General features: G+C 42.8%; 2 protein-coding genes across 2 annotated transcripts in view; both read right to left on the bottom strand.

The window, feature by feature from the left end:
- Positions 1-1341: 1341 nt before the first annotated feature.
- The window catches only part of LOC308592942 (proto-oncogene Mas-like), a 106149-nt gene continuing 94663 nt past the window's right edge, over positions 1342-12827 (bottom strand). The window contains exon 4 of the mRNA XM_081205026.1: positions 1342-1445. The gene's annotated coding sequence lies outside the window, so the exon portion shown is untranslated. The remainder of the gene's footprint in view (positions 1446-12827) is intronic.
- On the bottom strand, positions 5457-6407 carry LOC308593633 (proto-oncogene Mas-like; the record flags this gene model as incomplete). The annotated part of the gene is made up of 1 exon (XM_081206082.1): positions 5457-6407. The coding sequence occupies one exon, from the start codon at positions 6405-6407 to the stop codon at positions 5457-5459; it is 951 nt and encodes a 316-aa protein (XP_081062208.1).

Raw genomic sequence — 12827 nt, 5'->3', positions numbered from 1 at the left:
ACCTGGACTCTTGGTCTCAAATCCAAGGATGATGCAGCACAGCTGATCAAACGTTGGATTGAGGAGGTGGAACAAAGGTTTTCCACCAGAGTGCAAGCTGTCACAAGTGACAGAGAAGCTCAATTAACAGGTTCTGCTTTGCAGAAGTTCTTTCGCAAGAAAGGGATACGTCACACAGTGACTTCACCCAATCAGAGAGGAGTGTCAGAGCTCCGATGTGAGGCTCTGGTCCAGGCTGCACAGGTGTTGCTGAAAGATTCTGGGTTACCCCCAAGGTTTTGGCTGGAGGCAATCAGGTATGTGAGCTTCACCTGGAATCGTACCTACAATTCAATGGTAGGTGACACACCGTTTGGGTTGTTGCATGGCAGGAAACCCCAGATTCATTTTTTGCGTATGTTTGGGTCACGTGCATCTGTGTCAGTACCTGCTGCTTTGCAGGGGCCAGATGGATCCAAGTTCCGGAAAATGATTTTCTGCGGGTATGAGCCAGAAGCACGTGCATGGAGGTTCGCATTTCCATCAGGTGATCAGAGTAAGTTACTGATCAGTAAACACGCTGAGTTCTATAAGCAGGATAAAAGGTCAAAAACTGCTGTCATGCGTGATGTGCTCTCAGAATGTCTATCTGATTCTGAGGAAAGGGAGGCAGAGGCTGATCCCGGTGATGAGGACCAGGTCCAAGATCAGGATTCAGAATCCGATGATGACGATCAGGTAACTGACCAAAGTCAGGAACAGGAGGAGGTATCGGTAGTTTCTCCACAAAATGTTAGGAGAACACCCAAAAGCGAGCCCAGTTCTCCAGTGAGTGTAATGGAGAGGATTCGAAAACGCTTTAAGTCAGAGGGGGAATCCCGTGATGCTGAGGACACAGTTCCTAGTGGCAGTGAGTCAGAGGTAACATCTGAGTTTGTGCCCAGAAGGTCTAGTCGCACAACAAAGGGCGTCCCACCTGAAAGATACCAGGCAACAAGTGCGTGGGCAAAATTCGCACAGTGTGATTCTGGGAGTGTTGAAGGGGTTCAACAGGTGCCTGGGAAAGATGCCGGGAAGGGGCACAAGGCAAAGGGGAAGGTGTTGAACTCAAAAGGGTCTTGTCAGAATGGGCGGCAAAGGGGGGTGTTGGGGTTGGAACTTAACAGGTTAAGTTGTTCCCATGATGCCACACCATTCTGACGTCAGTTTTCGAAGCTGGGAGAGCTGCGCAACGGAAGTGTGCCAGGCGGCCATAAATCGCTAATTGAGGATCGCAAATCAATTAGCGGGAGTCACGGCTGACCAACAAAGTCCAAGATGATATACCAGTTCTTAGATATTAATGCAGAAAGCTACTACAGTGGTACCTCTGGTTAAGTACTTAATTCGTTCCAGAGGTCCGTTCTTAACCTGAAACTGTTCTTAACCTGAAGCACCACTTTAGCTAATGGGGCCTCCTGCTGCTGCTGCACTGCCGGAGCACGATTTCTGTTCTCATCCTGAAGCAAAGTTCTTAACCCGAGGTACTATTTCTGGGTTAGCGGAGCCTGTAACCTGAAGCGTCTGTAACCTGAAGCGTCTGTAACCCGAGGTACCACTGTATTATATATTTGGAGGAAACTGCTTTGAGGCCAAGCTGAGAAACAAATAGAGTTTTGTCATGCTTCTTATGAAACAACAACAATGTGAAACATGGCATTGCCTGAACAATTTAATTTTGTAAGAAACTGAGGTTTTATTTTAGGGGGGAATCTACGAACTTCTTTGCCTTTATTGTTGCCAGAAGAGATGAATTACAGTTTAAAATTACAAAAGATAAAATTTCAGAAAACATGCAAACAGAAGGTCTGGACAGATGCTCATTGCACCCAGAATCTTGTTATCAAAGTAGTCAGATAAGTACCTACAGAAGCCTTCAAGCAGAATCCAACTGCAATAGCTCTCTCCTCATATGAGATTTCTAGCAACTGGTATTCAGAGACATACTGCCTGCAACAATGAAGGGTGAAACACAGCCAGCATGGCTAGAAGCTTTTGAGGCAACCATTACAGAGTCATTAGCATTCATCTCTATGTTGGGAGTCCAGAAAATTTCTACAGTAGGTTTTCATACCTGTGAGTAGGCACTGATCAGCAGTCTTCAGATGTGGTGTGGGAAAAGCAGCAATAGTGTTGTATCTTGAATGGGAGTGCTGTGGGGAGTCCTGAAGAGAAAATGCTGCAACCATCAAGGGAATATGAGGTGATTTCCACCAAATTCGTTGCAAGATGCACCATAGATTCTGCTTGCTTGCCAGCCTGGCTTTTTCAGCTTGCCATAGAAGGGAACTAATGTGCTGCTTTATTGCCGTTCAAGATAGCAATCAGTGATTTTAGGGGGAGGAACCTCTTGACATATAAGTCTTTCTGTCCTAAAAAGGTCTAGTCCTTTCATTAGGCAGAGTGAGGTTACCAGTTCAGGAAGCAAGTCCGCCCCCCCCCCCCCACATTTTCGTTCATCAGGTTCATGTGCTATCTTTTCATTATCAGTGTACACACCCATGATTACACACATAAACTGTAGGAAACAAGAGTGTCATCGTTTGCCAGCACACCCTTAAAGAAGAACCAAGAAACCATAACTGGTGTAAAATGATAAATTTATTCAAATATAATGTAATGGAGGGTCTGCAAAGCAACAAATAAAATATAAATATCCAAATCAAAATATAAGCCAGGCAACGATGTTTCCTAAAGCAGGAGCCATCAGCTCGCTTCCCAATTCCTAGACACATGTTCAGGTGTCACCTGTGACCCAATAGCAAAGGATGGGAAGGGATACTTTCCCCCTTTACTATGAGAACTGTGTGGATGTGAATCGTGACCACAGAGTTCTTGGAGGGCAGTTGCACGGCTTCATTACCAACCTGGGAACATTCTGCTGAAATTCTGGAAAAAATTATGTCATGACACAAATGTTCCAGCTTATGTTTTTGTCCTGCTTTTTTCAGCTCTAGCCCCTCCTTGCAGCAGGGATGTGGTAGCACAGGAGAAGCATCGCAAAACAAAGTAAAGTAGAATAAACCCATCACTTATTTATTTAGATCTTTTGCAATCCGCCCAACACTCAGAGGCCTCAGGGTGACTGGGTGGTAACATATGCATATTGGAACAAAGTAGCGCACTAAAAGAGAAAATTACACAGTCAATGTAAGTCACCATAAAAATCACAGGACACTATTTACTGTGGGGGTGGGCTTGGAGGAGAGGGAAAGGTGGCATTGCATCAAAGGGATGTACCAGGTTGTAAAGGTGGTGTCTCCCCTTCGCATTAACACCCTGGCACAGTCAGCTTGATATTTACAGTCTTTATTACATATGTACAATAAACAGCTACAGTTCAGGATTGTGCGTCTGAACGCGTTGAGTCAGATTCGGGGAGTGGCTTTCTTTGATTCCTGCACAAAGTAGGTGGGGGAATCGTGTGAGACATATTTGACCCTTATGTTTTATTTCCCTCCTTGTCTGTGCTGAAAAGCCCCCTCCCTTCCAGAGTCTGAGCTCCCTTCCCGGGCCTCTGGGCGGTGGAAGGGCTCTGCAACATCCCTGAGCCCTTCCTCCTGGCTATTCTCCACCCTCTCTTCCACTTCCTCTGTCTCTGGCCAGATGAAAGGCTCCACAGCATCCCCGACCCCCTGCTCTGCCTCTTCTGTCACTTCCTCCATCAAATTCTCCCTGACACAGGTGTCCAGGCAGGTGTGTGTGTGTGTGTACACACAAGGTGTGACTGAACAATTCGGTGAATGGTCACAGAAATCATAGGATCATAGAATCATAGAGTTGGAAGAGTCCACAAGGGCCATCGAGTCCAACCCCCTGCCAAGCAGGAAACACCATCAGAGCACTCCTGACATATGGTTGTCAAGCCTCTGCTTAAAGACCTCCAAAGAAGGAGACTCCACCACACTCCTTGGCAGCAAATTCCACTGTCGAACAGCTCTTACTGTCAGGAAGTTCTTCCTAATATTTAGGTGGACAGGGAGAAATATTTGAACATACAATTGGCATTGGAAACCCATGAAATGGTTACGATTGTGTACCGAGATGAAGCTGTAACTCAAAATACAGTGTATGAGTGGTTTTACGCATTTCCATGAAGAGTGGAAAACCATCAAAGATGACCCTCGGTCTGGTAGACCATTGACAATGGCAAATGCCGACAGAGTTCATGAGTTCAATAGATTTTATTGCATTAGCCATGTGGCCATAGCATAATATACATTGAAATAACAACATAAAATGGGGATGGGGAGGTAAAAGTGGATATCGTCCTGGGCAATTACTTAAAAGAGAGAAAGAAAGAAAAAAGTGCTGAGGCTGGAGGAGGGCCGTTAAGGGTCCTTCAGCTCCTCAGATTTGTCCTAACTCAATTGTCGTTGGACAATAAGGCTACTTGGAACTTCGTTCGATTCTGCGGCGCGTCAACTGCAGCTGTGGGGGAGTTCATGAGTTATTGATGCAGGATCAGCGTTTCTCCATCTGAATGGTGGTGGAAGAATTGTATATTCTGTGTGAAATCATTACTGAGGTTACTGAGTTGTCCCACCCTCCACATTCTCCTGATCTGGACTCAGATTTATTTTTCCAAAACTGAAATCTGCACTGAAAGGGCACAGATTTTCACACGTCCAAGCTGCTGTGACAAGGGAACTGAAAGCAGTACAAAAAGAGGACTTCTCCAGAAGTTTCCGACAGTTCTACGAATGTTGTCAATGGTGCCTTGTATCAGAGGGGTCTACTTTGAAGGCCTGTAAGGTATGTATGTTTGAATATTTCTCGCTGTCTGATTTCTGTGACCATTCACTAAGCACACACACACACAACTTTCCATAATCCACGTCCTCACCTCAAACACTCAATGCAAGGAGCAGCTTGTAGCTACCTCCAATACAAAAAAACAGACCAAGCAAAAGTCTGTGGAACATGCACACAAACATTATGGTTCTTTCCTGAATTCCATGCAAAGCACCAGTTTATATGCTCTTAGCATCACATATAACTCCACAAGAGTGCATGCACACACAGCGTTATAATATGAAAGATGCTCATGGCCAGCCATACTTCCAGTTTGAGCCCATACCAGTATGAGCCCCTAGGGTAGATTTCCAATGTTGCAAGAAAGGAATGAACACCTACAGTGAGGTAACTCTTTGCTGCCAAGTTCAGAGTCTGTCGCATTAGAACCATCCCTCTTCAAAAGCAAGCAGTATCTTATTAGATATGAATAAACGTTTGGTAACCTTAAATAATCTGTACATGCCTTTTTTTTCAGAAAACAACAACAACAACTAGGAAATTCTTCTGCCACTTAGACCACAACTTCCTTAACACCAGCTAAAGGGCACAGACTGGGGAAAGGCTCAACTATACAGTAATAACAAAAGGAGAGAGCTTAAGCTTCTATGGAGGCTTCAATATTTATTTTCACTGGGAAACTCCTATTCCCCTTTGCTGTCTCCCTCCTCCTTTAAAACATTCTCAAGTATACTCTTAATTCTCTCCCGGGAATGATGACTCTTCTTCCTTCCTACCAGGAAATAAATCGCAGGATTAATGGTGCTGTTAAGAGAGGCACATATGAACGCATATTCTAGGAGGTAGGGATCTTTATGAAACAGGGCCAGGTACTGAACAGCATCCATTGGGATAGCAAGGAGGAGAAAGAAGAGGAGTGTAAGCAAAATGGCCATTATAAGCTTCCCCCGCTTGCACTCATGTGGTTTTAAGTAGACCTTCATGGACAGGGTTACAGTGGAGAGGGACATTAACAGGGTGCAGAGTAGGGCAATGACAAGAAACTGGTAGGAGCTTAGATTACAATATTCCCCAGTTAGCCAGAGCGTGATGTGAATTCCAGACGTCACAAAGGCAAGGATCCATATTGCGGTGCACACGATGACGGACAGGTGTTTGTGCTTATGGAAGCGATACCAAATGGGGAAAAAGATGCACACAAACCTGTCAATGCTGATAACCGTCAGGAGAAGCTGGCTAGCACTGTATGTGAATAGGAAGCCGGTGTAAAACAATGACCTTAGAAGCTCAAAATGCAAGTAATGTGACTTACATACAACCCAATTCAAATCAATAGCAACTACAGCAGTGAGTACGCCAAAGTCAGCAATGGAGAGGTTCAGGACGTAGGTGGTGAAGTGATTCCTCTTGATGCGGAATGCCAGGAGCCAGATGACTGTCCCATTTCCCACAAATCCAAAAAGGCAGAGAAGCAAAGTGAAGGTGATCATGAAAAACATTGCTAAAGAACTAGAGGCACAGCTGGCCCTTGGATCACAGCTGTTATTTGTTGAGGACTCCGTGATACTTTGCATTCCATTGTGTTCTTTTCCAGCATCCAGCTGGGACAGAACTGACTGGCAGAAATTTGCCATCCTGGTCAGTTTCTGCTTTGATACTCCTTCCGGTGTGGAGATTCCTCCTAGAAGAAAAGAGAAGAGTTGGATTTGTTTCTTGCTTTGGGGCTAAATGTATAATGATACTGCTCAAGTTCTCAGCTTGGTCTTCTTGGATCCCCACTATTGATCAAAGTTAAAAGCGATTTAGATTATTCCAGATGTGTTATTTTCAGATCAGTTCATATTCATACTACACTGCTCCAGAGAAAGTTTCTCAGGTGCAGAGCGATTGCAGAAGGAACCACAAAAAATTAAAATGATAGAAATGAAAATACAGCTCCTTTCATTTAGAGAGTAATTCTACTCATAGGACAGTTCAGGTGATGGAACTCAAAGAGTCATTTTTAACGCACCAGAAATTGTGTTCAAGCCCATCCAAATATGAAGGTGCATGCTGGACTGCAACTTTCATGGGGTTGGAAACATACAAAGCTTTTATATTTGGAATATACCTTGCTTGTATTGTCTATACTAGGTTGAATCCATATTAAATGAGTTACAATAAGTTTCCATTGAAATCAGTGGGACTTAAGTCATGGTTTGGGTCAGCTAACTTGGCTACCACTCCAATTAGAATCATAGAAGCATAGAGTTGGAAGAGACCACAAGGGCCATCAAGTCCAACCCCCTGCCAAGCAGGAAACACCATCAGAGCACTCCTGGCATATGGTTGTCAAGCCTCTGCTTAAAGACCTCCAAATTACCTGAGAATAAACTTTGAATTCATTGGAACTTGAAGTGGTCATGGTGAGGATTGCATTGTGAGCTATTCCTTAACTCTAGCTTTCAGAAATTTCTTCCAACCAACTACTTTTTGCACATACTTTTTGACTAAAGCACACATTTCCACATTTTATTTTTACTGACATCTTTATTTCATTCTACAATTTCACTTAAATATGTACGTTAGTTTAAGCATTCTTCGGTTGAAGAACTGCATCACAAAATTCAGATAAGTGTGAATTTTGAAGGACAGTTGTATTTTAGTTCACTTATGGTTCCAGTAAGGGTTAATTTGATACATTCAGCTTTAAATGCACATTGAATGGGCCAAAGGCATTAGAGAAAACATTATCTTTGAATAGGAATCAAAGGAAGAGTAAATGAGAGCATGTTGAAACCACAGGAGTATTGACCATTAATAAAAGTTGTCATGCACAGAATGTCCTACCTTTACAAATCACACCTGTTGGCTCACAACTGGGTATAGATATACTTCTGATGTTCTCCTCCTTGATTTTCAGGACCTCAAGCCATACATTTCCTTTCTGCTTCAAAAAAGTACTTTGCCAACTACAACATGCCCATGCACACTGAGCATACTACCTGGAGCCAGGAGCGTCAGGGATGGGCTTTATGTTCAGACAGGGTGGGGCACAATCTTCACATCATGATGAAACGTACAAGAAATCCATTAGTTGGTGCCTCAATAACCAAGGTCAGGGCTCTGCAACTTTCTGTGTGGGCAGGGAAAAAAAATGCTTCTCAAATGTAAAGTCTCAAGGGAAGTTTGCACTTATCCTTGCAGGTGTTTCAAAGCATACTCCAACTCTCTAGGATGAGAATTGAGATCTTATTTACAGTGGTACCTCGGGTTACATACGCTTCAGGATACAGACTCCGCTAACCCAGAAATATTACCTCAGGTTAAGAACTTTACCTCAGGATGAGAACAGAAACCACGCAGTGGTGGTGCGGCAGCAGCAGCAGGAGGCCCCATTAGCTAAAGTGGTGCTTTGGGTTAAGAAAGGTTTCAGGTTAAGAACGGACCTCCAGAACAAATTAAGTACTTAACCCGAGGTACCACTGTATTACCCTGATTTTGACCACCATGCCCTAACAAAGAACTGAATTTTGCTTGATCATATTATTCAATCCTATTCAATCAAATTGCACATTCTGAAAATCTCAGAGTAGACAAGACCCCCTAAGACCCCCACACGTGCACCTGATAAACTGGCAATGACCCCTTTCCCTGTACTTACTACCTGGGCATCTTTTATTCATGAGGTGCATCTGAAATTCTCCTTCTTCCAGAATACTGGAGTTCTGAATTGCCTTGTCTAGTTTCTTGCTTTTGATCTCTAAACTTACTCCACTATTTCCTGCACAGCTATCTGTTCTTTTCAATTACTTCATTCCACCCTCTCTCTATATCATCAAATCACGTAGGCCCATTGATTTAAAAAAATGGTTGTGTGGGGAGAAAACTTAATACGTGGTCATATGAAGAAAATTGTGAGCATTTGAGAAGTATTGCTCTCAAAAGCAAACACCTATGCTTGAATGCTTGGAATAAGATAAGTACAGCCTTGACTCCCAAACGAAGATGTGTTATCATGAGGCAAATTGCTGAATCATTCAGCCCAATATTGTCTTTTACGGGGCTGCTATCTAAGAACCTTTTAACTAGAGAGTGAGCCCAGGAAATCAATATACTTGCCACATTTTTGCTCTATCATTGGATTAAGATCATTTTGCCCCCTTTGAACCACACAAATTTCCTTTAGAATATCATGTCCCCTTTAGCATGCTTTGCCTGGTAAATGGTTCTGAGTTACTGATATTTTCCTTCATACATTATGAGAGGAAATGATTTTAATTCCGCCATGAAAGTATTTCCTGACTTCTTTCTCCCATTAAATGTGCAGCACATAAATGAATTCCTCTCTCCCCCACCCCATTCTACTTTTGCAGAAGCCAGTTGCAGCAAGTTCTGCTTATGACCTGCTAAAACCTTGTACGAGGCCACAGAAAGAACTCCCGTTTGCCTTCCCGACTTCTCTTCAAACCCCCCAAAACTCAACAAGCGAAGTTTCGCAGCAACATTAAATAATGGATAGACCATGAAGTCAGAACTAATTTCAGTACATAAAATCTTAGAGCTTCTCATCTTAATTATGTTTCCCTTTTAATAAACACTATAATCTGAATTGTAGCAGTCATAGAATCACAGAATCATAGAATTGTACAGTTGTAATCCCAAAGGATCATCTTTTCCTCACTTGTTTCAAGTTCTCTGCACATTCGAGAGGAGAGAAGGTTATGTTGATATCAAATAATGGATAGAACCAAACTTTGCAGATATAACTACTGACTAATCAATGGATAAAAAATTAAATAAATCACATCACCATCTTGGTTGAAGGCCATCACTGCATCCGGTGGAACTTGGATGTGAGGCTGAGGAAGGGCGCAGCTCTCTCAGGTGAGAGGTAGAAGGATTCAAGCCTCTGTATATGGATTGATGATGAAGATAAAATGGTGATAAAGGCATACATATACTTAGATATGTGTTTTGTTTTGTTTTGTTTTGTTTTGTTTTGTTTTGTTTTGTTTTGTTTTTCCTTCCCTTCCCTTCCCTTCCCTTCCTTCCCTTCCCTTCCTTTCCTTTTTTATTATTCCTTTCCAGACTAGTTTGGTTCTTTATTGTACAATAAGTTGAAAATCTTCAATAAAATTGATTTAAAATAAATAAATAAAATACAGTGGTACCTCTGGATACGAACGGGATCCATTCCGGAGCCCCATTCACATCCTGAAGTAAACGTAACACGCGACTGCGTGTCTGCGCGTGTGCGGGTTGCGTTTCACCACTTCCGCGCATGCGCGTGACATCATTTTGAGCGTCTGTGCATGCGTGAATGGTGAAACCCAGAAGTAACGTGCTCCGTTACTTCTGGGTCACCGCAGAGTGCAATCCAAAAATACTTAACTTGAAGCTACTTTAACCTGAGGTATGACTGTATGCCTCACAAAGAATACCCTTTCTTCTTCAGCAACCCTGTGTTTGCTGACAAGTGGGAGTAGACAAAAGTCTGATTTTCTCCTCCTAGAATGACAGGATCTTGAGTCCTAGGTCCCCTCTCTTTTTCTAAAAGCATTTGTCTATTCACCTCTTTCCATCCATAACTGAGCACACAAGCTTGGGCATAGGATTTCGGGAAGAGGCTTTATGCATTTACATCATGATGAATGTGCAAATAATTTGTATATGTCCAATTAGCAAAGCCAGGGCTCTTCTACTTTTCCTGGGTGCTCCAGAAATTGCTTGTGCACAGGAGAAATTGCTGCCCAAAGTCTCAAGAGTGTTGTGTCCTTTATACATGCACTTCATTCAAAGTGCTTTCCAGTACTTTGTGCAATTTGAACATAGCGCTCTTAGCACATAGAGCTGATCTCTGAGCTCTGCAAAACACAAATTTTAAGTAGAAAGCTCAATCATACAAATGCCCACTTTTAAACTCTGATGGCACGGAGGAGAAATGAACCACAAATTTGACCACCAAGAGATGGGCAGAACTGGAATTGCAGTCCTATAACATTCTTGGTTTAATGGTAGCATTAGGAATCTGCATCGTTATATTAGGATTATTATTAATTTCATTTCTATACTGCTGTATATTTCTAAAGAAAAAAATATCTAAATGGTTTCTAACCCACATTAAAACTGTCCAGCATAGATCCAGTGGGCGGGGGTCACTTTGATGGTGCACACCATCCCGGGTACCATTGAGGAACATTCCACAACTACAACTGTACAAAATAAATTTATTCTTCATGCCCAAAGAGTGATATTGATGCACTGGAAAGAGAAATCTACGTCCCTCTTTATTGAATGGTTTGCATATATGACAACATTTGCAACTTATGAATGTATTGCTTACAGACATAAATTTTGTATGGACAAGTATAATATTATTTGGAATGCATTTATTAAAAATATAGTAGGTTATAAATAATAACATGCATAAAGGTAAAGGGACCCCTGACCATTAGGTCCAGTCGTGGCCAACTCTGGGGTTGCGGTGCTCATCTCGCTTTATTGGCTGAGGGAGCCGGCATACAGCTTCCGGGTCATGTGGCCAGCATGACTAAGCCGCTTCTGGCGAACCAGAGCAGCGCACGGAAACGCCGTTTACCTTCCCGCTGGAGCGGTACCTATTTATCTACTTGCACTTTGACGTGCTTTCGAACTGCTAGGTTGGCAGGAGCAGGGACCGAGCAATGGGAGCTCACCCCGTCGCGGGGATTCGAACCGCCAACCTTCTGATCGGCAAGTCCTAGGCTCTGTGGTTTAACCCACAGCGCCACCCACGTCCCAATAACATGCATACTTGGATCATAATAATTTTCATTTCATTGAAATACTTTCCTTTTTAAGGGATACATTCAAAGCAACATAATTAGCAGAAAAGTAATATATTATCTTAAAGATTTCAAAATAAAACATTGCAAAGGAAGTCAGCTACAGAATGCACAACATGTTTCGCTTCCTGTGAAACACAACATGTTTCGCTTCCTGTTGGGTGTGTTCCATTTCTAAATTGAGTCCCCCGCTGCTATGGGAAAGCACGCCTTGGTTTAAGAACAATTTGGTTTAAGAATGGACTCCCGGAATGGATTTAGTAAGTAAACCAAGGTACCACTGTATAGCATTAAAGTTTGAAGTCGTATCCATGAAGGGCATCAAAGGTGACATGTGGAATAATCCTTCCTCTCTACAGCATTCCTCTTCCTGGAAAAGTGTGCCATCATGCTTTCCCTACAACAACCACTCTTCTTTGTACAAGTTTGGTAATAAATCAATGGTTTAATGCTGGAGTTAATGCATTAACAGCTCATATAGATATAGAGTTAATGCATTAACAGCTCATATAGATTTCTGTAAAGTGAAAGGGGATGAGTGGAAGCGTAAGGAGGTGGTAAGAGAGTAGACTGAACAAATAGGTTTTTAAGAGCAGCTGGTGTTGTGATTTAAAAGTGATTCCGAGGAAAAGTGTCACAGTGGAGGCAATCATGAATTTTGTGGAAATTAACATGTTGATCATAAAGCAGGGCATTAGGAAAGAACTGGCAAAGGGATCAGTAATATCCAGAGCAACTTGGATTCCAGAGAGTAGGAAAGCAAAGACCCATATTATGGCACATGCTTTGAAGGACGACTCTGAGGCCAGGCTGAGACTGTGCCTATTTGGAAATAGGACAGACCCACAGAGGTGAATGCTGATGCCTGTCAGTAGAAGCTGACCAATGGTGTACAGAGACTGGAACAGCCCCCAAAACACAAAGAAAAGCATAGATTGGACAACATAACTTGTTTTGTAAATACTTAGAGCACAAGATATAAGAATGAGAAAGGGGGGAAAGGACCACAAGCAAGTCAGTAACAGTAAAATTCACCATTGTTGTTGTTGTTTAGTTGTTTAGTTGTGTCCGACTCTTTGTGACCCCATGGACCAGAGCACGCCAGGCACTTCTGTCTTCCACTGCCTCCCACAGTTTGGTCAAACTCATGCTGGTAGCTTCGAGAACACTGTCCAACCATCTCATCCTCTGTCGTCCCCTTCTCCATCTTTCCCAACATCAGGGTCTTTTCCAGGGAGTCTTCTCTTC

The sequence above is a fragment of the Podarcis bocagei genome (genome assembly GCF_964188305.1).
Source record: "Podarcis bocagei genome assembly, chromosome: 8".
Taxonomy (NCBI): Eukaryota; Metazoa; Chordata; class Lepidosauria; order Squamata; family Lacertidae; genus Podarcis; species Podarcis bocagei.
This window is presented reverse-complemented; position numbering and strand designations above follow the sequence as displayed.